General features: G+C 38.9%; 2 protein-coding genes across 5 annotated transcripts; both read left to right on the top strand.

Annotated features, from left to right (window-relative positions):
* Window positions 1-584: 584 nt before the first annotated feature.
* zfhx2 (zinc finger homeobox 2) lies at window positions 585-14,630 on the top strand. 3 transcript variants are annotated; one of them, XM_027174134.2, is made up of 5 exons: window positions 585-743; window positions 5,431-5,589; window positions 5,833-5,893; window positions 6,036-10,063; window positions 11,727-14,630. In XM_027174134.2, the coding sequence occupies exons 1-5, from the start codon at window positions 738-740 to the stop codon at window positions 12,087-12,089; spliced, it is 4,617 nt and encodes a 1,538-aa protein (XP_027029935.1). In that variant the 5' UTR covers window positions 585-737; the 3' UTR covers window positions 12,090-14,630. The 3 variants fall into 3 exon arrangements, with proteins under 3 accessions (XP_027029935.1, XP_027029940.1, XP_027029928.1); XM_027174139.2 differs by lacking the exon at window positions 585-743 and adding an exon at window positions 883-1,119; XM_027174127.2 differs by lacking the exon at window positions 585-743 and adding an exon at window positions 3,828-3,848.
* Window positions 14,631-16,053: 1,423 nt separating this feature from the next.
* pabpn1 (poly(A) binding protein, nuclear 1) lies at window positions 16,054-25,216 on the top strand. 2 transcript variants are annotated; one of them, XM_027174145.2, is made up of 7 exons: window positions 16,054-16,550; window positions 18,698-18,806; window positions 19,540-19,607; window positions 19,949-20,055; window positions 20,250-20,337; window positions 20,651-20,802; window positions 24,659-25,216. In XM_027174145.2, exons 1-7 carry the CDS (start codon window positions 16,416-16,418, stop codon window positions 24,837-24,839), a joined length of 840 nt encoding a protein of 279 aa, XP_027029946.1. In that variant the 5' UTR covers window positions 16,054-16,415; the 3' UTR covers window positions 24,840-25,216. The 2 variants fall into 2 exon arrangements, with proteins under 2 accessions (XP_027029946.1, XP_027029951.1); XM_027174150.2 differs by having other exon boundaries at window positions 16,055-16,550; window positions 23,485-24,893.
* Window positions 25,217-26,387: the final 1,171 nt, after the last annotated feature.

The following is a 26,387-nucleotide window of genomic DNA, read 5'->3' on the forward strand; positions in this document are numbered from 1 at the left end:
AAAAAAGTCTTATACTATAGCCATTTGCCAACAGTCACAATTTTCAATTTAATGCTGAATAATAGCTTGTGATAAAGTCTCTTTTCCTCTGTCCTGTATTTAATTTGTCCTGTACTTGTCCTGTACTTCACACCAACCTTCTGTAAATATTAAATACTTAAATGTGTCTCCTTACTGAACGTTTTTAAATGATATATTATATTATATTTATATTATATTATAGTATACTATAGTATATTCTATTTATAGTATAGTATATTATATGATATTATATTATATATAATATATATTTATGTGTTAGATAAATATATTTTTATTTCTTGGCATTAGATTATGACATTATGAGAATATAGACAAAATAATGGATCAGAAGGAGTGAATGAATAAAAACCTATGATTTGAATTATAGCTGTCGGTGCTGTTATAGAACATGAATCAACAGCTTTTGACCAATCAGAGTGGAGAAATGAGAAGCGCTGCGGTATAAGCAGTGACTTAAAAGTGCACATTGTTTAATGTGTTTATCAGCTCGGTTAATCACTGTGGCTGTGGGTGAAAATGCGTCTTGGTTAACGTGTGTGGGCTTTGGGGGGTGCTGTTGTGTGTTTACTACAGGGTGGGAGAGAGAGAGAGAGAGAGAGGGGGAGAGAGAGAGAGAGAGAGAGAGAGAGAGAGAGAGAGAAGAAAAACTTTTCAGTGTTGTAGAGCGACAGGAAGCGCTGCAGTGAGTCGTCACCATGCAGGTAAACGCTTTCACTAATTGCTTTAGTGTTAATTAAACCACGTTATGGCTGAATTAAGCATAAATCCGGGGTGTTGTCGACTTGATTGCGCTGGGAATAAAATCGACGACTAATTACTGTAGCGTGTTGAATTCTTCCAGTGTGTATTTAGTTTGATTTAGGATCCTAAATGGCAAACTTTTCTGCTTCGTAGCTCTTTTCTCTCTCTCTCTCTCTCTTTGTAGCACGCCGTTGATGATTGATTCAGGCGTTCGTATATCATCGTACAAGACGGTCATAAAAATAGTTGTGTTTGTTACTAATTGTGTTGTTGGTGGACGATGAAGTTAGGTATCGGTTCGGATTTGTTAAGCGATGTAACAAGGACAATCAGCGGGTATGTTTACATTTATACACGTCTGTTAGAAGGCTCTAAAGGTAAACAGTTAATTAAACAGCTTTAGTCGGTGTAGGCCTCAGTTTCCGGCGGGCGGTGTGCACTGCGTACCCCACCAACAGGCTACAATCTGCGGATAAGGATACTAATCAAGGCCGTGGCTTTAAATGAGAAGCAGAGCAAAGCCTATTTACGAAAATTCAATTAAAGCATTTTGACTTTCACTTTGCTTTTTCGGTAAAATACCGAAGCGTATCGTGGTTCGATGTACAATTTGTCAGTTTGGGTTTCAATTTCTAGCTTTAATTTGAAGTTAAAACACGGCTCTTACAGCTTGATAAGCGATGCATAATTAGTTAGCTAGCCAATTTTGTTTAGTTTTCCTGTAGATAGCTAGCTGAGGTGGCAGGAGAATTTGTTGTTTTTTGTCTTCAATCGCTATATCTTTATGAAATAACTCCAGGCTCGATTAAAGTTGGAATCGATTCGTGTTCAAAACAGACCTCAACCACTGAGCTTTAAGCGTTAGTTTTTTTGATAATCGAGCTAATTGGAGTGTTAGCTAGCCATGATAGCTAACCCTGCTAATTGGTTCTTGCTAATGAGGCTGTGGCTTAATTAACAAAATTATTAGGAGATAACGGACGCTGTAGGACTATTAAATAAATCCGTATTCTACGAATTGTTTCGTAGGTAGTATTTTTGTCGGGTCTGTTAGACTTGGGTGAGTTCCGAGTACTTTTATTTAGGCGTGCAGGACAACTGTGTGTAGCACGAAAGCTAATTGGCGTAGCAGATAGACAGACCACTGCAAATGGACACTATTGGCATTTCCTTAATAGTTGCATCATTCACCGAAATGTCTCAATTATATCGCATGCAAATGAAGCAAAACCGCGCATAATTAATGTCTGAATAAATATTTTTCAGCTTGGCGATTATTTAAATGATGTTCCGACGACGAGTTTTTGTTTATTTATTTATTTTAAAGCGACATTACACTGCAGCAAAATCATCACGATGAGTTTTTGATCTCATTTGCAATTGGCATCAATGTTTGTCATTTATGTAATCAGTCAGTCGGTGTCTTTAAGTCATTTCCAGGACCTTGATGCTGTTAATTAAAATGTTAGGGTTGGATTGTGTAATATTTATAAGTTCCACTGCGTTGTCCTAAGAAATATAAATAGACCATTTTATCTATCTATTTATTTATTTATTTTTATATATCGGGATTTATTTGCAGACATGTGAAGCAATGATTAGGCATGCAGTTTGTATGTAATTTAATTATTTTGCCCCAGCTTTATCTTGACCTCTTTACATCTTGCTTTAATGGGTTATTAATTACACCAATCAGTAGGTGGCACATAATTTGACCACATTTTATTCAAGTATTCTTGTGGGGGAAATAATTCTTCATGGATTCATTTGGTAACTAAGGGATCTATCCTACATCTTTTCTCATGGGGAAACGTGCTGTAGGGTTCCACATAGAACCCTTAAGGGGTCAGTTGGACGCCTTAATGCTGATGTCACGTAGTACCAAAATGATGGCGCTGTGTGTGATTTTTTATATATATATATATATATTTTTTTTTTCACTCCATATATCTCGGTTTGGTCCTATTGTACGGCTATGTTTCCGTAATAGCAGTTCTGATTAATGCTAGCTGTATGTCAAGCTTGTTTCAAACTTGTATATAACTTGGGAATGAGTTTCTAGTTGCAGAGCTTTTTAACAGTACTTTTTGTTAGTTATTGGAAAGTCTTCAGGATGTAATTCTGTGTATTCGAGAAAACAGAGGGGACATGTTCATAATTTTGGATCTCAGGATGTGATAACAGGAACTAATTAGTCACGTGGTAGTTACATACGCAACTGATACGTTTGATGAGTTCATAAACATTTTGCTCTGTTAAGTGATGCACGATTATTGTGAAAGTATATCAAATATTTTTTGCAACATTTTATTCGGCTAGCTAATACTACTACAGAACATTTAACATGAGTGTTATCAAGGGCTTTTTTCAGACGTCACCCAAAACTAACATAATGTGACAGTGTTTAATTCAATATTTTTTTCCTTCTGCTCATTTTTGCAACTGTAAAAATGAAAAAACTGTCTTATGAAAGACATGGTTTATTCAGTTCTGTCCAAACAAATTAAAAATAAAAGTAAGAATAATAATAAAAAATGAAGATCTGCTGCTGTTTCACGAACATGAAACATTCTGATGCAAAATTAATTTTGCTTGTTAGAGCAGTGATGTGACCGCATGAATAAGTACAAGGTGGGTTGACTTTTTTTTTTTTTTTTTTTAACCTTGAATCTTTGCAATTTACTTATGTCAGGCAAAGGCTGGTAAACACTGTTGCCAATTGCAAGCAGATTGGTTTGAGTAGCTTTGCATAACATCCTTGCACAACACTACATAATGCACAAGTAACATGATTTGTGTTGTGAGAAAATATAAATCTTTTGGTCGTATCATTCACTCATTTTCAATCAGGTTGTTGTACAAACTAGTAACATTTGCAGAATTTATGCACATAAGCTAGGACAACTCAATGCACAACAGTTAATAAACATGGCTCAGCCATGTAAATTCTTGTTTCTTACATGTGCTCCGGTTTCACAGATGATTCACAGACAATCCAAACAGTTGACTTATGCTGTCTACAAGCTTCAAATATTCAAAACCCGATAAAGTCCATTGTCATGTTGGTATGTGCTTTGGGCCATTTATCTTGCTGCATGATAAAGTTCCTCCAAAGTTGACTGGAGTCATTTCTCTTTAAACTGGCAGATGTAATGTTTCTGTAGACTTTTAATTAATTCTGATGCTACATCATGATGTTCATCAATAAAAATCATAGTCTGTTTCAGAAGCTGGCATGCAAGCCCAAGTCATGACACTACTCCACTGTGCTTGACTGACTAAGCTGATGACTGTTTGAGATCATAAGCGATTCTTTCTTTCTCCACATTTTGTGCTTTTCACGACTTTGGTAGAGGTTAATCTTTATTCCAGAGCTTTTGTGGCACTGTACTATTAGGTAAATTCTAATTCTAATATTAGATTTCTAATTTTACTAATACTGCTAGGTGTCAACAGCGTAATGCAGTATTTCTGCTCTCAAAGTTCTGTTCGAACAGCAGATTGTGATCTCTTCACTCTGAATCTCTGGAGGTTGTTAGTGATCATCAACTGCTCCTTTTTTTTCCCCCTCTTCTCTTTTTCTGACCTGATTGATCTGGTTTTCCCTTTTTGTTCTTGTATGTCCTACGTTTGAGCTACAGCCCTACTCAATTTTTTGGTGCTCTGGTTTTCATGTTGGTTTATCCATTTTAACAACAATTACAGTCCTCACAGGTGAAACCGAGTGCAAACCACTTGCAGACATTCAGAGTTATTTATTGTTTAACAGGGTACACCTGGGCAACAGAGAAACCCCTGCCAGTCACATGTTCCAATATGTTTGACTTGAACAGTGGGTGCGCTCATACAAATAGTTTCATGTTCTAAGTTGTTTAACACATCTAGATGTAAATACCAGGAAAGGAACAATTAACTTTTGAGCTGAGCGGTAATTCGGGTATTCTTATTTGAAGCACCAGCCCAAATGTCTTCAGTGTTGAACAGAAGAATCACCCATGTCGTTCCAATAATTTTGGATAGGAGGGGCATAATGATCTAGACATGTCATTATATAGGATTCTGGCTAAAATCTGGGACAAGGGAACATGCTGGAGCAAAGATTTCAGTTTGCACTAAAGTATGCTTATGCAATATTAGGCCTGAGTGGTATTTTATATTTTCACGTTTGTTTGTTGGTATTCATTTGTCTCTTAGTGTTTAGAAGCTGCACCTTTCCTACATCTCTCTGTATGGGTACAAATGTCAAACTCCAGGCCTAAGTGAGTTTACAAAATATACAGAAATTTCCTGTAGTACAATCAATACTCCATGAGATGCAAGACTTGTCCCTATAAACCATTCTTAAATGTGTATTAGCATTGGCATAGCTGTGAACCACATTCTGATGCGTCATGACCGTTGACTTGAGGCGTTCGATGTGAATAAATTCATAAAATAAAATATAAAAGCACACACTGAAATGCAAATAACGCTACTTTTTTTGATGCATCAAAATAGTAATAGAAATTTATTATTGTTTATTATGTTGCTTACTTGTCATGTATATAATGGAAAAGTTGCTTGAAATAAAGTTAGGAAACTAAACTAAAGAAACTATTTGTACTCTTCAGAAGCCAATACCTAATAATAGTGTACCTTCTATTTCAGGAGGAGCTGGGAGAGACCATGGGTGGGGACAGCGATGGGGGGTCAGTATGGCTGTGTCCTTTGTGTCAACAAGGTCAATTAGATCGGGATGGTCTTGCTTTGCACCTGGCCGAAAAACACAGCGTGCTTCCTGCCTGCCTTGATAAGCTGCTGGACATTGTGAGTATTTTTATTGTTATTTCTGTGTGATCTTGTGGATTGTTTTGTCGAGTGAAGTATTTTGCCACCTAAATGTACTTTTACCCTTCCATTAACAATATATTAATAATATTCATAATGTTGTATATTTTACATGTAAGTCAAATTGTGAAGGACTAGGAAATATTATACAGTAACATTCATTACAGCACAAATTACTGTAGCTTTTTAAACTGTGTGCCTTTTTACTGTTACTCTGCTAAGGCGGCTCCCAAGCACTGTTCCGTTGATGAAGACGGAGAGTCTGGTACACAAAATGATATCAGTAAGTTTAGGCCCCAGTTTCTAATGCAGACATTTGCTACTAGTTCAATATCATTATAATTAATATCAATAGAAATTTAATGGCATATGACAACAAACATCAGCTTAACATTTCGTTTCTTTTTTTTTTTTTCTTCTTCAAGATGGCACATCACAGCAGCAGTGTTCAGAAAATTCACCTTTAATGGAGTCTCAGAATGAAGCTATGTCTAGTGTAACTGACCATGATAGTTCCTCCCAGGAAAAAGAATTGTGTGATGAATTGGGAGGAGTGGGAAATGAGAGTGACTGGAGTAATATGGATTCAAATCAGGATAATGTTACACAATCTGAAAGATCAGAAGCCTCCGTCAGTGATGATAAATCCAACGATAAAAGCAATGCTGCTGTTGATGATGTTAACCACCCTTTCAAGTGTCACGCATGTTTGGAATTCTTTCCCACTAGATCAGCATTGAGTGTACATTATAATTCAGCCACCCATATCCAAAGGATGAGAACAGGAACAGGAAACGACAGTGATTCCTCAACCCCTGTTCTTGCTCGTCCTTACGTCTCTAACAAACCGTACCAGTGTGCAGTGTGTCGTGTCTCTTATAATCATGCCATCACCTTGGAAAGTCATTTAAAGTCCGTATTGCATCAGAGTCGTAGCAGGAATGCTGGAAATGCTGCAACTAATTCCACAACAAATGCAGGAAATGTAAATGTAGCAGCAAACGTGGCAGCCACTACTGTGGCCAATACCACACAGTTGGCTTTTGTTACAAACAGTAATTGTGTCACCCAAGCAAGCTTGACTGCATCCCAAGCGATAACCAAAGATGAAGAACAGGTTAAGCCTCAGTCTGCACCCTCATTGCTTTCTTCCCCAGTGGCCTCAGCTCAGGCAGTATCAGCTTTTCTTACTCTCTTGACCTCTAGCCCAAACTCTGCCCAACACTCCATCCTCCCCTCTCTCTTTGCTGCCGGAACAGGTACTGCAACAGGAACAGCGACTCCTCAGCTAATAACCCAGCCTCAAATGCTTATGCCTCTTATCTTGAATGGACTCCAGCCTCAGAGTCCATCCTCAGAATCCCCCAAACAACTTTTGCACCTTGGTCTCAGTGCAGCACAGCAGGCTCTCCTGGCCCAAGGACTTAGTGGATTGCAGAGTCAATGGGCTGCTGTTAGACTCTCCAATGCAGCTCAGATACCTTCAGAGGAGAATGACAATAGTGCTGATAAGGAAGCAGGCACAAAAGTGAAAAATGAGGAACCACAACAGGAGTCCTGTGATCAACAAGTGCCACAGACCTCTGAAGAAACCTGGAACACAATTGATGCTTCTGTGAAAAGCGCTGGTATTAAGGTAGAGGTTAAACAAGAGTGCAACAGCTTAAAACATGAGAATAAAGGTGTTGATGATGGCATGGCATGCAATGCCAAGAAGCAGGAGAACGATACTATAGATATGGAAAGTATAGCTGAAGAGGGGAGTCTGGGAACAAATGCAAAAAGAAGTTCTGATGCAAATAAAGACTCAGCAGGCCAGGACCTTAAGTGTATTTGCTCGTCATCATGTCTTACTGAATCTTGTCAGTCACCTACACACAATGCTAAAAATACTGTAAACATTTCAGAGGTAAAACGTAGCCCTACAAAATGCAACCACTCAAACACTAACCTTGCCTTAATGTCCTCACAGAATAAGAGTGCCAAGGCTCATGCAATCTTGTCTTCAGGACCTCCAATACTAACTGAGTTTCAGTCTCAGGTTCTTTGGGCCTTTATTGAGTCACGAAATGAGGCTGATACAGCTATTCCACCAAGAGAGGACTGTGAAGCCCTTGGTAGGGAAGTAGGGCTAACTGAAGATGAGGTACGAAGATGGCTGGTCGATGCCCGCCGTGCCAAAGAAAGACATAGTTTAGAAGGAATGGAGCATGATGAAATGGAAGGAAGCATAGAAGATGATGAAGGTGCTCTGATGATAGATGAAACTGAATATGGACAGAGTCCATCAGCTGCCAGTAGTCATGCAATGGACCTTTCTAACAGTTCTGAGAAGCGGAAAGAAAGTGTATATAGCCAAAACCAAGGGGACTTGTGCTTAACCTCTGATTCAGAAAATGAAGAATTCTACACTTCTGTTATTGTGACTGATGAAGAGAGCCAAAGTAGTTCTGTGAAAGAAGAGCCAAGTAGCCCAGTTAAACAGCCTTCACAAATGGAAATATCAGTGGAAAGGTCTAGTGGTGGAGGAAAGGTTCTCCGATCCACTACAGTCTTCCTTTCAGATGCAGAGGATGAAGATGAAGATCAGGGTACAAAAAATAAGAAGAGAAAGAGGGAGATGGAAAAGGAGGAATCAGAATGCAAAAAGGAGAGGCATGATTCTGATCTTGATCTTCAGTTAGAAGCACAAGCTGATCCTCCTAATCCTCTTTCAGTTACAGTTGACCATCAAGGACTTTCAGCTGGAATCTTGCATCCCTTGCCTCTTTCTCTTTCATTGGCCCCATTTTCTACTTCGTTATTCAGTCCCTATGTCCTCTCAGTTCCATCATCTGTTGTTGGAGTTGGTGTTTCTGAAGCAGACCGAGCCAAAGTAGCAGCCTTCACAACTCCTCCAACTATTACTCGCACTCAAGCTCATTTTTCTGACCCACTTCATGGAGCAGCCATTGGTTCTCTTGCTCAGCCCACCTCGTTCATATCCAATGGCAGTGAATGTGAGTCTGCCTTAGATCTCAGTATAGGGAAAAGTTCAGCACCTGCCACCTCTTTCTCAGCAAACAGCAAGGTATCCATACAGAAGACTGCTTTGCTCGATGGTCTTGGATTACGGCCTACAACTGTTGGCGTCCCTGCAGATGGGAGTCTTATTGTTGTGCAGGTTAAGCCTGACACTTCCATTACAATGCCAAACTCTAACACTACCGTTGGTAACAACAATTGCTTGGCAAAGACAAGCACAGTGTTCATGAGGGCTGCAGAGAAAGTAACTGCCTCCTTAAAAGAGAGTGAACAAGAAAAGTCAAGAGACCAAAAGAGAACAAATGCACGAAGGTTCAGGGACATGAGAAGGTCTAGGACTATCATTCAGGCTGACCAGCTGGATGTACTGTATGGATGTTATTTTAAAGACCCAAACCCAGGAAAGCATGAATTTGAACAAATATCAGAGTGGGTGCACCTGCCAAAGAAGGTGGTACAGATTTGGTTTCAAAACATGAGGGCTAGAGAGCGTAAAGGGGAAGTTCGTTTTATCAGCGATGGCACGTTGGCAGCTGTCGGAAAGCCACTTATAAAGTTTACTTGGCCACTAACTAAGCCCATTTTTTCAAGTACCCCCAAATCCAACTCAAGCCCAACAACTCCTGGCTGGGTCCCACCTAAGCCACAAACTGGCAGTGATGCTCTTAAGACTGAAAAGCTTATGGAGGTCAAAGAACAACAGAAAATTCCTATACCAGGTCTGAGCAGGCCAAAGGAAGTGGCATCAACTACCACTACCAACAGTACATCAACACTCAAGACAAAAGGTGAGGTAGTGAATGCATTTACAATGGTAAAAATCGCCCCCAAAGCTGTCGCTCCACTAATTACAGTTCCAATACTGAGCAGTAGCTCTGCCATTCCCCAAAACCCTCAGAACCCCAAGCTGGAGGGACAGAGTGAAGCAGGCAGGACAGAGGAGAAGGATGGACAAGATCAAGAAAAACCCATCCCGGGGACGACAAACCGCATGGTTCCAAAAGTGTCCACTACCCCAATTAACAAAGCTTCAACTGTGTCAACTCAGAAACACAATGGCATTAATTATTGGTCGCAAAAGGGTCAAATTAAGATCAATACTTTGTCCAGGGAACAGCTGGGCCTGAGCTCCCCACGCCCTATTACCACTGCAACTCCATCCATGACTGTTACTTCCCCACCATCCAGTCAAAACCAAAAAGAAGCCAATTACCTTCAGCAGCACTCCACCCCGAGAAGACCACGAACACACTTGAACTGTCTGCAGCTGTCCATTCTCCAGTCTTGCTATGAGACCTGTGCCCATCCTAATGCATTAGAGTGTGAAGCAGTTGGGACAGAGCTTGGTCTTCCACTTAAAGTGGTGCAGATCTGGTTCCAAAATACACGTGCCAAGGAGAAGCGTTGGAGGCTACAGCAAGAGAAGTTGGTAAGGTCACCTTTACACTTTAAATGAGCATGTTTAATTACAGATAAGATCAGTCATGTTCTCTATCCAGTGGAGCTTTGAACTAAGCCTTTCGTCTTGGCTCTTTATACATCTTATGAAAGTAATTAATGTTCACATGTGCATGTCTCATAACACGCATGCCTACAGTGAGGGGAAAAAAGTATTCAGACACATTTTTGTTGTTATCCACATTTATTAAGAACACTTGCAAATTTATGCAGTTATTGGGCCAATATTATGGCAGCAGCTCAGTGTTTCAACAGATACAGGGTCAAGAACTTTAAGGTTTGATCTCTGTGACTTTAATCGCTGCATGGTTGTTATCAGAGAGACTGCTTACAGAAATTGATGATGATCTGTGGGTCGAAGTCATTCGGCACAGACTCCTTGAAACTGGACAGTTAAAGTTTAGGAAAAAACAATAACCTGTTATTTTTTTTTCTAGTCTCCAACTATCTAGTTTGAGTGAATCTATTTCAATGTTGGCCTCAGATTCCTGCTCTTGGCTGACACTGGTGAAGCCCAAGGTGGTTCTAATGTTCTAGCCCAGGGGTCGGCAACCCGCGGCTCCGGAGCCGCAAGTGGCTCTTTCATCCCTCTGCTGCGGCTCCCTGTATATATGGAAAATGACTATTTAATTTAAATTTTTTATTTTTGTTAGTTTTTAAAAAAAATATAATTCTAAATTCTAAGATCATGATGCTCTTGTAACATTAAAATAAACCGTGTTTAATTTTTTTTTTTTTTTTTTGGTCGCTCAAAATAGGCGTCATAACTGCCGACTTGCGAAATCCGACACACAGAAGCAGGCGCATTTTTGGTTTGCTGCAGCCGGCAAGTTAAATTTTTGATGTCATGCATGGCTGTCAAGTGCCACGCATTGAGAGTGACAGTCACGCATTTCGGTCTTTTCTCACACTCTCCCGCCGCACATCGTATTCTCACGCAGAAAAACTTTTTGACTATCACATATTTAATAAGCCGCAGCACACAAAATGTATCAGTCCGCACTGCTGTCTCTGTGGAGTGCTTATTTGAGTGACTGACTATAGACTTTGTCAGCTCAGACCAGTCTAGTCATTCTCCTCTGAAAATCAGCAAGGTATTTCACCTGGCAGACCTTATTCATACAATGATTTTGTTTGTCACAGAGAACACACTTTTGATGCATTCTGATGTTAACCAAAAGTAGTTCTTGACCTGTATCTGAATGATTTCATGCATTGCACTGCTGCCACATGATTGGCTGCTTGAACAGATAAATGAGCAGGTGTACAGGTGTTCCTGTTAAAGTAGTTGACACACTCGTATAATTCCAAGAATGGATATACAATTGTGTATATGTACAAAAGAGATGTTTAAAAAGCTAAAATAATAGTAGGACAAAAGGACACAGACCCAACAGATTATCAGCGTTATAATGTTCATGTAAAGCTGTTATTTGGGATTACAGCGTTGACGTCTACGTTAGATGTAGTTAGCTTTTTTGCAGCATTGTTGTTTTAATTTTATCATCATCTTCAATTCCCCAAGGTTACAAAGGTCCCTCTTATAACTTTGCTCTGTCCAAATCAATTGTCATGAATTTTTAATGTTCTTCAAGTCAGGCAGTCACTTTTCTCTCTTATTTCCCCTTATACAGTCTCCTAATTCCAGTGACCCTTCCAAGAAGGTGGACATCAGCTCAGGCACTTACCTACAGTACAACGCGCTCAGAGCAAACCGTCCAATTTTGCCCAAACCAGTACAACTGACAGTTCTGGAAAGTTCTCAGTCATCTGTCGGGGGTCAACAAGCAGCTCGTGAAACACTAAGAGGGAAATGCGAAGTGTGTAACGTAGAATTCGAGTCCAGAGCCGCTGCACGAGACCACGTTTTCTCTCCTCGGCATCTTGCAACACTGAGAACCACTAACTTTGGTCAGTCTGCAACGCAAATTAACAATGGATCGGCCGGTGTGATGAGCCAGGCTTCTACAAGATCACCAGCTGGCGGCACTAGCTAAGAAATGAACTTAAGCTGCTTCGTTAAGTGGACCCATTAGGCTCTTATGCTTTTAATCGGCAAAGAAAAGGTGCTCGTTTTTAAAGCTAACGTTCTTTTAATTCTGCACCAATCACAGTGGGCCTGAAGAACTCTCCACTTTTGGATGTCAGCGAGATTTGATTCTAAACTGAACTTCTTTCAATGACTTGTTGCCACATCATTTCACTAATAATCAAATGAATTGGTTGTACTGGACATGCAATTGCTTATGTTGTAACGGTCTTGTTTTATGTCTTTCACTGCTTTGTCTCCGTTTTTAAACATCTGTTTCTTTTGTGCTTGTTTATTATCCTTTCTTGCTAATTCAAAACACTTTGGCTGTGTCTAGCAATGGACCACCTGAAACTCATCAAAAGTTATTCAATGAGTACGTACATGGTACTGCTTTTGCTTGAGCCAGAATGGTGTTCTGCATCAGAGTTTTAATTCAGAGTTCTTATATTTTAATCAGATTTTATTTGATTTTTAAAATGTCATTGGGAGTTTTTTTTGTTTGTTTTTTTTATTATAAACAAAGTGAATAAGATCATGGATGTATCAAATGTACAAATAACTAATGGGAAGTAAATATGGTAGGCAAGTGCTGATACTGAAATGTCATATGACAAATGCTTATCAGAATTTACAGTATCATAAGATAGAATCACAAACATGCTTTTGGATATTTTAGGCTTTTATAGAATTCTAGTGAACAGAATTATGGGGTACATGCAATGCCGCTACAGATTTGGCCAGAATAAGGGCCCTTAGTAGACAGCTGTCTTTGTTGCCTTCAGTGAGAGACAGTTTGTCTTGGGGACAAAAGTGCTGCCTGGACAGGTATCCTTCTTTTAAATGAAAGGCAATGGGTGATATATTAAGCGTCCGTAATAATTATATTGCGATATATTGTAAAAATTAATTATTGGCACATACAAATAAGAGTATATTTCATGGGGGGGGGGGGGGTTTGGTTGTGTTTTTTTTGTTTGTTTGTTTGTTTGTTTGTTTATTTTTTTAAACTGAGGGAATTGGTGAGTGTGCTGAATCCAGACACTCTAGGAGGCTGTTAATGAAATAACAGCCCCTCTGCTTGCCATCATGACAATCATACATTTCAAACTTCACTGGCTAAATCTACACGTCAAATGGTTGTCATGCAGCACTTTTTCTTCATTTAAAGGTCTGAAATATTTTAAGGTTTCCATACTGCTTGGAATAAATGTTTGTATTATAGTGATTTACTGTATGTCAGATTTTACTGAAGTGTTGCCAGCTTTCGCTGTATTTTATTAACACTTGGATGGGAAAGGATCAGACCTAGCAGCTGTGCAAAAAGCCAAAGTTAATTCTATATGCTAGTGCGATTTTAAAGGATTTTGATATAAATTTGTGAAACAACAAAAATTATATGAATTGTATTTCTCCACTTTATTACTATTTTTTCCCTCTTCAGTTTGTCATAACCCTAATGAATTACAAATAATCACTGCTTGCACCAGGTTTTTATGGGAGAGAAGTCATTTTATACCCTTTTCCTCATTGTGTTTTATGTGGATGCAAACTGAGTACTGCTGGGTTGGAACTTTTTTCCAATGTGTGTCCAGCATGACCACGAGGTACTTTCTGTGGTTTTTGACAAGTTTGTCTATTTGTTCATACAGAAACTACTCAGTGTGATGTGTAAGTTTGAAGGAAACGAAATACTAAAGAGAACTGTCATTTTCATTTTTTTTAAGTTGTATATTGTTATTAATGTTACTATTAATAGTTTAACAACATGCAAAACTGAAAGGTAACTTTTTAAAAGGAACTCTATTATGAAAATGGTATTCCAAAGTTAATCATCTTTCTCTTGCTTTCTGTCAAAAAAACTAAACAAAAAAAACAACAAAAAAACAAAAACAAAAACAAAAAACCAAAAAGCATTTTCAGAGAGAGAGTTTTGTAATGGATTTCTCAGACCTTGACACTTTAAGCAAGTCCAGGAAGGTCTTTGATATATTAATGCTGAAAGTGTGTGTGTTTCAGCCAAAACAAAGTGGAGCACTTGGATGTGTGATGATTCAGAAGCGTGTGGCGTTTTCTAACACACCTCCGTTATTTTTTAAACACTCTGTGTTAAGCTGTAGCTCGTGTTCACTGAGCATGAACTGAACGCAGTGCTAAACAATGGGATCACACAGTGTTGCACTGTTCGAAGTTGAGAGGAGGTGCCGAGACCTGCTTTTTGACTGATTTTAATTTTTTTTTTCCATTAACACTTTATCACTTGTTATAACTACTACCTGCTAATTTTTTTCATTACTATTATCACAGTTTGATTATTATTAATTCATTACGGTTTTAATAGCATCTTTATCTTCATTGAGATGGTCTTGGTAAACTGCGAACTGATGGTGAAAGTGTTGTTAAGAAATATTAGAATATTGTTTAAGCTTGTTTTCCCCCTATACTTGTACGTTCATTTTGTGTTGAATCTCCTTTTTCTTATACAGAAAAATAAACTGAACTTCACTTATTGGTGGTTTATCTTTTTACCCAGTTACCACATAACCACATTTTTCTTTTAACATTACTATGTTATTACAGTAGGTTCTCTCTCTCTCTCTCTCTCTCTCTCTCAATAGAGATAATGTGATATTCTACCCCTTTTATCCTGCTGGAAGATACTACAAATGTTCTTTCTTGTTTTCCTATGCTATTGCTTGACCAAAAATAGGCCAAATGCTTATGAAGCATGGTATGTAATTCACATGCTTATATATCTCCTTTAAATCTAAACCGCTCTTAGTCTATTTGGTCTATCACTTTTTTGTTTGTTTGTTTGTTTGTTTTTGATAAATGTTGACCAAAGTGCAAGCTTCACTTCAAAGAATGACACACTTAAAGCTTTTTAAGCATTTTGCAATGAGTCATAAAACATGAAATTAAAAAAAATAATAATAATAATAAAAGCAGTGCAATCACTTGCGTACATGTCTGTATATTTTGGGCAAAGAATGTTTGTTTCTGAGTGAATGAGAGTGTGTGTGTGTGTGTGTGTGTGTGTGTGTGTGTGTGTGTGTGCGTGCCCTGCGATGGGTTGGCACTCCGTCCAGGGTGTATCCTGCCTTGATGCCCGATGACGCCTGAGATAGGCACAGGCTCCCCGTGACCCGAGAAGTTCGGATAAAGCGGTAGAAAATGAATGAATGAATGAATGAATGTTTGTTTCTGAATTTTTATCAAGTGACAAGGTTCGTCTGAATCAATCAGACGCTAATGTTTCATCCGGGTCTTTTATCTGTATGAACTCTAGCTGGCAGTTGATTGACTATCTGAAGACTCGAGCTAATCTAATCGATGTAAACGTCAGTCACTGTTGTTTTTACTTTGTATATATATTTGTATCTATATATAGTATGTATATATATATATATATATTCTATACACATACACACACAAAATATATACAAAGTAAAAACTTTATCAAATTTTTTACTTTGTATATATTTGTATGTGTATACATATACATACAAAGTTAAAACATTATATATTTTGTGTGTGTATATAAGTTTTACTTGTATATACACACACAAAATATATACAAAGTACAAACTTATATAAAGTTTTAAATTTTTTATTTATTTATTTATTTTTTTTGCTGAAAAATAGAACACACTTTATAAAGTATAGAACACCGAGTTATCTGGAAGTCAATTACAGACATATTAACAAACTTTAAAAGCGTGTTGCATGTGATTGATTACAGTTTTTCACTTCCGACACCAACGTGCTTTGACTGACACAATTCCATCCAACCACAAACGAGATTGTAAAGCCAAGTTCGACCACAGAACAGAAGCGCTCAGAGTCTCAGCCAATAGGAGCATCCGATATACAATGGGGGCGGATCTAAACTGTTGTAATTGACCTATAAGCGATTGAGTTTGCGCCTGCAGTGACCTAACGCCCCGCCCATGGCTTCCATTTCTGTTCAGGATCACACGGCGCAAAGCGAATAATACACATTAGGGTTTTTTCCCCCCTGAATAATATCGATGTAACTGGTAATTATAACGAACACGAGTCCTTCCTGGTCACGGCACTAGAGGTAATTGAGTTAGTCTTGCGGTGAGCGTGTTCTTGTCAGGTGAAAAGCTTTGAACCTTGTGTAAAGGAGACAGGCCTCGTTATTCCTCTTTATTCCTCTTTTTAACTTTAGCGGCGTATTTTTTCCGCCGTTTTTTTTCCCCTTCACCTTCTGCCCCTCGCGCTCCACCAGCGGCGTGAGTAGCAGCACGAGGCACGCACGCGCGCACGGATGGCGGAGTTCGGTAACGGACTAGCGGAGGAATCTCTGCTCGACTCAGACCCTGGTCATCCAGAGCTGGAAGATCCGGGTGTTGGTGACGAAGAACCCGGTTTAGATGAAGGAGAGGCCGCTATCGAAGACCCGGTAAGTTATTAACGTTATTATTAGCATTATTAGCTTCAAAGAGTCAGATTTACAGCACGAGATGTTTCACCAGGTGTTTAATATTCACCATGTCTGGGTTTTATTTAACCCTTAATATACCAAAGTACGGTTTTATTCGGGTTTTCTGCTATAACGAGTTTTAAAATTCCGTTGGCGCGGTCCGCCATTGTGGCTCGCGCGGTGTCGCTGTGTTAGCATTAGCGCGTGGCGACGGCGGCCATGTTGGCGCAACATTTTAGGTTTTTTTTTTTTTTTGGTTTTCTGGTGGGGGGAGAAAAAAATCCTTCGTCGCAAAAAAAAAATGCGAGAGGGGGTTCATCACGTTAGAGGGTAGGACAGGCCGCCATTAACGCCGCTGCTGTCTGCAGAGAGGCGAGAAGCTCACGGTAAAACACGCCTCTTTTTATTATTAGCGAGAATAAAAATGACTGTCTTTGCTACTAGCTGGAATGCTAACAGCAGTAGCTTTGTTGCTTTGACGCTAGCGCGGGAGGCTAATGTTACATAGCCGGGATGCTGATTAAACGGTTTATGGCGATGTTTTCAATGCTGTGTGTTTGTGCGTGAGATTCGCATAAAAGAAGATCTGCTGATTTTATGGACTGTGTTTTAAAAACAAGATATTCGGTCATGCTTGTTCATCTAGCTTTGTGCTGTGCTAATTTGTTGCGCGTGCGTTAAAAATTTAACGTTAGTATTCGGGATCGATTTAAGCGGGGTTTTTTTCGTATCCGAACGTGTGATTTATGGATGATAGTCAGGATCTGACCGCTTTCACACACACACACGCACACACACTGACATGCTGGTAACATGTTCACACTCTTCAAAACGTACAAAGACGGTTGTGATTCGGAGTAAGTGTGTGTGTGTGTTTAATTCTATTGTCATACATGAACGGGTTTGTGATGTGTAAGTGTGTTAGGACAGGGCATGGTGTGATCTGCCCTGCAATGCAGCACTGCCACAGGAGCACCACACTCTAACCGCGTGTGTGTGTGTGTGTGTGTGTGTGTGTGTGTGTGTGTGTGTGAATGGCATCACGCTTTTCCCTGTGCATTAGTGATACACACATGTAAGATATGCCGCAAACCGCCTACTAGCGATTCAGATCAGTGTCAGAATGATATCACCGCCGTTTAAACACCTCACTGCCTTATTTTATTATTGCAGTAAGTGGATTAAGGTGCAGGTTTTGTACGTTAGGCGTTAAATAATACACTCAGCACGATGGTGTGCAGGTTCGGTTATAACCCAGATGGTTGCTCATGAGTAAGACTGTTTTATTTATCCGCAATAGATGATGCAACTACAGTTCTTGTGTTAGCGTGTGTTGATGATTGGTCGTGTGAAGGCTGTGCATACAAAGTGATGCGTTTTGAATGGACCAATTAATCGGAACGTGACTATGATTGATTCGTGCACATTGAGGCAGCATAAACATTATGACTACTAGAATAATTGTGGTGTCTGAGCATCTTCACGGTCCTCGGTTCGACCCTGAGCATTTTTCTGTGCATGTCCTCCAAAAAAAAAACGTACCTGTATGTGCAATGGTGGCTCTTTTATTATCTCTAGATGTAAATTAGTGTGTGCGCGCGCATGCAGTGTGATCTGCCTTGGGCTGTTTTCCTAGCCTTGGTTTATTCCTGCACAGTGCTTCTGAGAGAGATCCGTTAAGACTGGGATTAAATGATCACCAAATATGAATTAATAATAATAGAATATTTGTAGCAGTAATTGCTGTACATTGCTTTAAAACATGGGAAATGCACGTTTTATTGTAACCATTATAATATGAAATAATTTTGCATGGTTTCTTATCTATAATTGTGTAAATCTTTTTCCAATTTATTTTGTGTTTACTTAACACACTTCACTGCAGACCTGACCTAATAATTATGCTTAGTTTATAACAAAATTGCTCTTAAGGAACAATGGTTGTACAAAATCTGCTAGTCGAGTCACTTTATGAATGGAACAGATGTAACCTTGGAAGCACCAAGTGTATTGGGTTCAAAATTTACAACTCATGGAACCGTTGCAATAATCAAATTTTTATTAAATGTACATAATATATTCTTAGTATACTAATGTGTTTGCTGTAATATTTATAATGTCTGCAGGAGCTGGAGGCCATTAAAGCCCGGGTGAGAGAGATGGAGGAGGAAGCAGAGAAACTGAAGGAGCTCCAGAACGAAGTGGAGAAACAGATGAACCTTAGTCCTCCTCCTGGTGAGTGTGTGAGAGAAGAACGCTTCACAGTTGAGCACTGCTTTCACATTGAACCATTCTCAAGCAGGAACATGGGAACAACTGGGTCATACTAAATTTTCTTGTTCTTCCTGCAACCTAGATTCTTTTCACGAACAGAACCAAAACACTGCCTTTATTCTGACTTGTGCTGATATCAACTGATCATGCCACATGATTTTTTTTTTTAGGATTGATATCATGCAAGTCTATTTAAGTAATTACTTAAGTTTCTTACATGATGCTGTTACTGTTGATTTTACTAAATTCATCTGAAACATTACATTTAATTTTTGTTTAAAATTTCTTACATAATGCAAGTGTATATATATATATATATATATATAAAATATTATTTTAGCCGTTTTAACACTTGTATACAAGATAGAGCTGCATGCTACCTGTGTAATAAGGGTAACTAAATGCAGCATGATTACTTAAGTATATGATTATGGGTAATTTGCTAAGATGAGCCATATCCACAGATAATATATATTTTGACCATTTTAAAGGCACTTTTTTTTTATATGTAAAGACTTAAAAAGATAACCAACATAATCATTAAATGACATTTTAAGTCCTTTAAAATTCTTAATTGCAATACAAGCTTAAGCAATAAAGACAGGCACATGTGTATACTTTTTTTTTTTTTTTTTACTTCATTATTACTATTATATTTTGCTTTAATATGAAACCTCTTTTTTGTTTATCATAGCTGGTCCTGTCATCATGTCCATTGAAGAGAAGATAGAAGCAGATGGACGATCAATTTATGTTGGAAATGTACGAGTTACACTGTATACATTTGACTGGTTTTAAATGGCACTTCTGATTTATTTTTTTACTAGTAGTCACTGTGTGGATGATGCCCTTTAGTGGTAGATATCAGTACTTCAAATGCTTTAATTCTTAAAAGGTGTTTAATTATATACACTAGTGTTATTGATGGGCATTAGTAGTATCTAATATCTACTATCTAATTACATACAGATTATGTTCTTTGTACAGTAGAGAAATGTTCTTATTCACCATATATCGAAAGTTACGACATTGTAGCCTTTTGTTAATGTAAAAAACATCATGAAATTTATTACATTGTGTCAATGTTTTTGTTTTGCCTATAGGTGGATTATGGAGCAACAGCAGAGGAGCTGGAAGCTCATTTTCATGGCTGTGGCTCTGTTAATAGAGTCACTATCCTATGTGACAAATTCACAGGACACCCAAAAGGGTAATCAGCAAAATCTTGAGTTAATCTGTGTTCAACTCTTCATTATGCTACCAGTCGTTCTCTCTTTTTTTTTTTAGTTCATTTTGTTCTGTTTGATCAATGACCTTTCTGCCTATACAGCTATGACGTTGCCTTAATTCTTTCACTCAAGTGTGTGTCTCCTGATTGTCCGTTTATTTTTCATTGTATTTCAGGTTTGCATATATTGAGTTTGCAGACAAGGAATCTGTTAGAACAGCAATGGCACTGGATGAGTCCTTATTCCGAGGAAGGCAGATAAAGGTATACGTGCTTAAACAGACTTTAGTATATTGGGGAAGAGATACCTTATCGACTAAAAATGCTGATTGGTAGTGAATATTAGGAACAAACTTAAACAGCTTGTGGCCCGCATGACTAACCACAAAAAATGAAAGAGTTCTGAACATGAGTAACACATTTACAGCTGTTCTTCAGTATTTGATCTTTAAGAAAACATAGGGAGTGTTCATAAACTAGAAAAATGCGAGGATTTATTCGGAAATTCACAATTTAGCTTCATCACACTAATTTGTTTTCTGAACTGCATTCTTAGCAAATTGTGAATGATTTTCAGGTCGGGGCAAAGAGAACAAATCGACCCGGTATCAGCACCACAGACCGTGGTTTTCCTCGGGCTCGGTTTCGTTCACGTGGAGGAAGTTTCTCATCTCGGGCTCGGTATTACAGTGGATACACACCACCCAGAGGAAGAGGACGGGCCTTCAGGTGAACAGAAGACACCCCAGTCTTACATACATTTGTGCACACACTACTGAGTGGACATGTCAGATTATTGAGAGTGATGCAGCCTTTACATTTATCCCAATAAAATTTCTCATCAGAAAAACGCTGCCCATCTGCATATACTCACAAAAGAGACACAAGAGTAGAAATATTTTGTCCCTACAACCATGAATAATCATTGGTATACTGCAAAATAGAAAGGAAAAGAGACAATGGCCAAGTTTTAGAACAGACGGCATAAGTAGCACACATGAATGATTTTTAGTTAAAGCTCTTGCTTATCATCTCTTAAATGCTTAATGAACATTAGGTTATTTTCATTAAAGTATCTGCCACATCCTTAGTGCTTGCACTTAAGGCCAGTGAATGGGATGGTGAATAATTACAAATGTATAATGGTGTGTAAAACCTTGTATGTGCCTTTTTAGGCAGTTTAAGTTCAAATTAGAGAACATTTGTCACGGCTCAAAGTGAGCACATCAGTGTGCCTGAGATTACAGTAACCCTTTAATTATGACTCTTAACAAATGGGGAAATCTCATTATGATGCCACTGCTCAAGATTAAACTAGTTTTGATCTACAAGACACCTGTTTTTTATAGCCGTAAGACCAGTTGTAGTATTTTTAACAACAAAATAATGTACTCGTAAATGTTTTGCACAAGATTATTTAATTCAATCACCTGTAGAAGGCTGGTGTGACCATTCTGCCTTTTAAATGAGGCAGACGAGTCAGGAACGTAATGCTGCGTTCAATAGCCTTCTTTTTGTATTCGTATGCAGGGAAGAAATCAGACTTGTCCACAAGATATAATGCAACCAATCACTGACTCGTAGTGGGTAGTTGTCATATTATTGATCTGCAAGATGATTTTGTACTTCTATTTCCACTTCCAGAATAGAGGTTTCATTCCTGCAGCCTGATATTGATTTAAAATATTTAATTAATTGTGTATACTGTGACCTGTGCTTTAATATAAAAGCACAATGGGGAGGGGTGTGTGTGTGTGTGTGACTAAGCTGTGTTTGTATCTTTGGATGTTCTTGCATGTTTGTGTGTCTCAAGTGCTTTTGTGGAGACACTGCATGTCACCTGCGTACATGTTTGTGCTTGTGATTTGTTTCCATCCAACTGTTTTGCAAACACACAAAAAATTACGGTTAAGTGTTTACACTCATCTGGAATGTGATCGAGGCTGGAATAGACTGTTCTTGTCGTAACACATGGGTCGTCTAAGGGGATGTCTTGGACAGATTTTGTGGGTGGTTCATGTCCTGTTCACACAAAAAAAAATGCAGCGATATGCAGTATAGTATTAATAGCTTCGTGAGAAAATATAGACCCTTTTGCATTGAGTGATTTCACCCTGTGCGTCACAGCAGAAGATGCAGTGCCATCATGGGTCTATCACCCTTACTGTTTATAGGTTCCTAATAGGCCTGTTATTACAGTTTTTTTACTAACAGGAGCTGCGTTCAAGATGAGTTTCATAAACAAGGAGTGATCATTTCAGCCTTGGCAGATAACACATCTGGACTGTCACTTTCATTCATATGCCCATCAGACAGGCTTCAAGTAAAGGCTTCAGGCTTTTCTTTTTTTTTCCTTCCCCTGCTGAATTATATATATGAACCAAGGATGTGGTGTGGTTGGTTGTATTAACTGTTAAGTGCACTATGGGATGCAATGTAGTTCAAAAGCTAGCCCTTTAATACCCTCGATATTAAAGCACAAGAACACGGTACAAAATTACATTATTGAAACAACTGAAAACAAATACTAGCTTCAATATCACGTCACATCGTGGGTAAGATGAAACATCAGCCATCAAGTTTCTGCTTTGTCTTCATGATCAAAAGCGTCATTGGGGAAAGAATAAGGAGTGGCCATTTAGAGTATATTGAGATGCTTTATTAGCTTAAACCAGGCGGTTAATTTTATAGCCGATTTTCTTTTGCAGCCTAGCTTGACAAGGCTAAAGGTACATAGTGTTGCTATAGAACAGTACTATATAACAGCATGCTGGTTGGGATGCTGTCCTTAACAGGAAGTGTAAAGGTTGTGGTACAGATAAGGCTATTATGCAGGGATTGGAGACATAGTGTTGAATGGATGATGAGGTAGTGGGGGTGTGTTCTGGTCTTTTCATTGCTGTATGATTGGCTGTTGCTCTTTTGATGTCATTTTGTCACCCCTGTTGGAATATTGCTGGAAATACACTAGTCACATTTTTATTTTTGATAATTTTGTAAAACATCTGGATGGAAACATTGTGTGTCCATCATCTCTCCCCTACAGTGACCAAAGGAGCCCTAACAGAGAGAGATAAAGAGGGAGAGAGGATGTCTTCACTCTCCCCAAGCCCCCCCACCCCCAGATTTAACACTTGAATGCATTTGCATTTGTAGTACTAGGTGAAGCTGAATGCTTCATATAACGTTAAAAAAAGAAGAAAAGAAAAAAAAGAAAGAAAAATAGATAATGCAGATGACATGGTATACATTTTAACTGAACATTCTGTATACCTGAAAAGTATTTGTATAAAAAGAATGACATACCTGTATCTCAAAATATTAAGCCCCTTTTTGTACGCATAACAAATTTGGTGTCCTCCATCTTCAACCAAAAAAAACTCACCCTCTTTTTCTCTCTCTTTTTTTCAGGGGCCGAGGGCGATCAACATCGTGGTATTCCCCTTACTAATAACTCCCCACTGTCATTTCCCCTTTTTACTGTCATCCCTCTTTTCCCTGTTTAAAAAAAGAAAAGAAAATAACCCCTCTCAATAAAAGAAGAAAAAAAAGAAGAAAAAAAGACAAAAAAAAAAAAACACAGAGGGAGAATATAGAAAAGAAAAGAGCATCTCCCGGACAGACTGACTGACTGACTGGTGTGTGTGAGCGTGCGTGTTGCAGTCACCCCGGTAAGGTCTCGAGATTTTGGGGAGGTTCTTGGTTGGCATTTGTGAAATGTTTAGAGAAGATGGTGTGATCTCAGGCTGCAGATGTGTCTCCTTTGGTCTGGCTGTGAGTTCCTCACACAACACAAGGAGCAAACTGTTTTTCCCTCCTTTTCTTCTATTGTACCTTGAAGATGTGTGGAAAATTCCCCAAACGTGATAATGCCTGTATGTTTAAATAGATATCCGAGGTTCTCAGATTTTTTTATTATTATTATTTTTTTTTTTGAACTGTTAACGTTCACCCATCCTCGGTTTGTTTCTCTTGCTCACCTGCATTCTTTCTCTTTCTATCACAGCTTGCAGTTCAGGGTGTTTATTGTTTTTGTTTTCATATTCAGCTTTAAGACATGCCTTTTTAAGACAAGTTCTTTTCCCCCTGACTTATTTCCCAACCATTCTTTGCATTTTCATGTTTCTTCTCTGTTGACTCATGGTATTTGGCTCTTTAGACATTTAATTCAGGCACCAGAGATTGTTTTGTTTTTGTTTGTTTTTTTTACCTTCTGATTCCTTTATCTACCAGCTTTACTTCCTGTTTCAATCTCTATCCACTTCCTTCCTTTCAGCATCCCTCTGTCTTTACTAGACTGTGCCCACTAATGGCTCAAAGGCATTGAATGAAATCAAGACTAATTTTCCATTTCAGCTTTCTGATTTCTTTCCCAAACCAACCCTTACTACCACTTCTTTTAGTTTCTCTTTATACTTATGCGCTCTACCACTTCCGATCGCATACATATATTTCAGCTAACAATCCCCAAGCCTCACCTTTTCTGTTCCTTTTCTGAACCGTCCATGTCTGGTTCTTTCTCTCCTCTTTTTCTTTCTTTCCCTCTCTCTCTTTCTGTGTACTAGACCACTTCTTGTCGTTTCAGGTTTCAGGACCAGTGGAGGCTGAGTACTCCTCCTCCCCCTGTGGCTGCAGCGCCCCCTACAGTCTCACCATCGTCTCTTTCTCTCTCTGCTCCCTCTATCCCTCTATCCACACTCATGTGGGGGGGTGGGGGTGGGGCACAGGGTGATCCCCGGCCTATTTACTACAACAACAAACGCTGAACACACATTCTCACACACACACACTCGCGTGCACACACCACCACCATCACATATTTATATAGTGAGAGCAGCTGGTTAAAATGGGAGAGAATGAGAGACGTTGAGGACAAGAGCAAGTTAAAGGGGAGGGATGCGTTTCTAGGGCCCTAGAGGACTGATCCTGGGAATTTAAGGTTATTTAAGAAGGACAGGTACAAAGCTTTTATTTGTTGGGAGGGGGGTTGTGGAGGTTTTTTTTTTTTTTGGGTGTTTTTTTTTTTTGTTTTTTTTTTCTCGCTTTGAGACAGGGAAGTGGGTTGGGGGGGGAGTTTGGCTTTTTTTATTTTTTAACCCATGAGTCTGTAATTAGGAAAAAAAAAAATAAAAGATTGTAAAAATGAAATGCCGTTGGTCTTACTTTCTTATTAATCCTGCTGCCTCTACTTACACTAACAAAAGTAATTTCAACAATCTTTAATGATATCTGATGAAGTCCTTATAGTGCAGCCTGTTGATCTGCAGAGCTTCAAAGAAGAAATACTAAAACCATTCAAATAATCTTCAGTGGAACCACGTGGAATGAACAATTTTTTAGTAGACAGAACTTGATCAAAACCATATGTAGTAAGTGACCACATGCCATGTTCTATAAAAGCTATTACTATTTATCTACTGCAGCTCTTCTTGCCACTTTTCCACCGAGGCAGTTTGAGTGCTGGTTCAGATCCTAATTTAGAACCAGTTCTTTCTTTTTCGACATCCAAAGCACTGTCTCTGAACCAGGAAAAGTGGTTTTTAAGTAGCACCAAAACGTTGCTGGTCTAGAACCGCTTGTGTCAGGAGCTGGGGGCGGGGCTACTGTTAGCGCATTTGATAATATACCAATGTTTAATACACTTACTTTACCACAATTTGATCAAGTATCAGCACACACGATAGTAGCCTTTGCATGTAGCTACCTAATTTGTGTTAATGATAATGTTATGTACTTTCTCGATTACAACCTCCGTTTACACAAATTACATGGAGCTGCACGTACATGTTGGATTCGCCGCGTTTGGATGCTAATGTAGGTTCACAAAGCCATTAGCATTAACAGTGAAGCAACGTCCACCATTGTTTTGTTTGCCACTGCTGTGCTAACGTTGCTGGGAAACGTGACACGTATACGGTAACGTCAGACTCGGCTCTGTGATGGCTCACTAACCGATGGAAAGGCAAGCCAGTTCTTAGGTTCGCCAGTGGAACCAACTTTGAACCAGCACCCGGTTCTTTTTGGTGGAAAAGGGGTACAAGTGCTTGGACCAGATGGACTAGCCTTTTCTCCCCACATGCATCAATGAGCCTTGGGCACCGGTTTGCTGGAACATGCCACAAAACCCCCTTTTTTGGAGATGTCACGATTTTGTCTTTGTCAAAGGCACCTCTGTTAATTACGCTTGCCCATTTTTCCTGTTTTCAACACCTCAGTTTTGAGAACTGACTTCACTTGTTGCCTAATGCATCCCAGCCCTTGACCGGTCCCACTGATCATGTTCTTCACTTTCCTTTGTCAGTGGTTTTAATCTT

Source organism: Tachysurus fulvidraco, chromosome 25 (genome assembly GCF_022655615.1).
Source record: "Tachysurus fulvidraco isolate hzauxx_2018 chromosome 25, HZAU_PFXX_2.0, whole genome shotgun sequence".
In the NCBI taxonomy this organism is placed as follows: domain Eukaryota; kingdom Metazoa; phylum Chordata; class Actinopteri; order Siluriformes; family Bagridae; genus Tachysurus; species Tachysurus fulvidraco.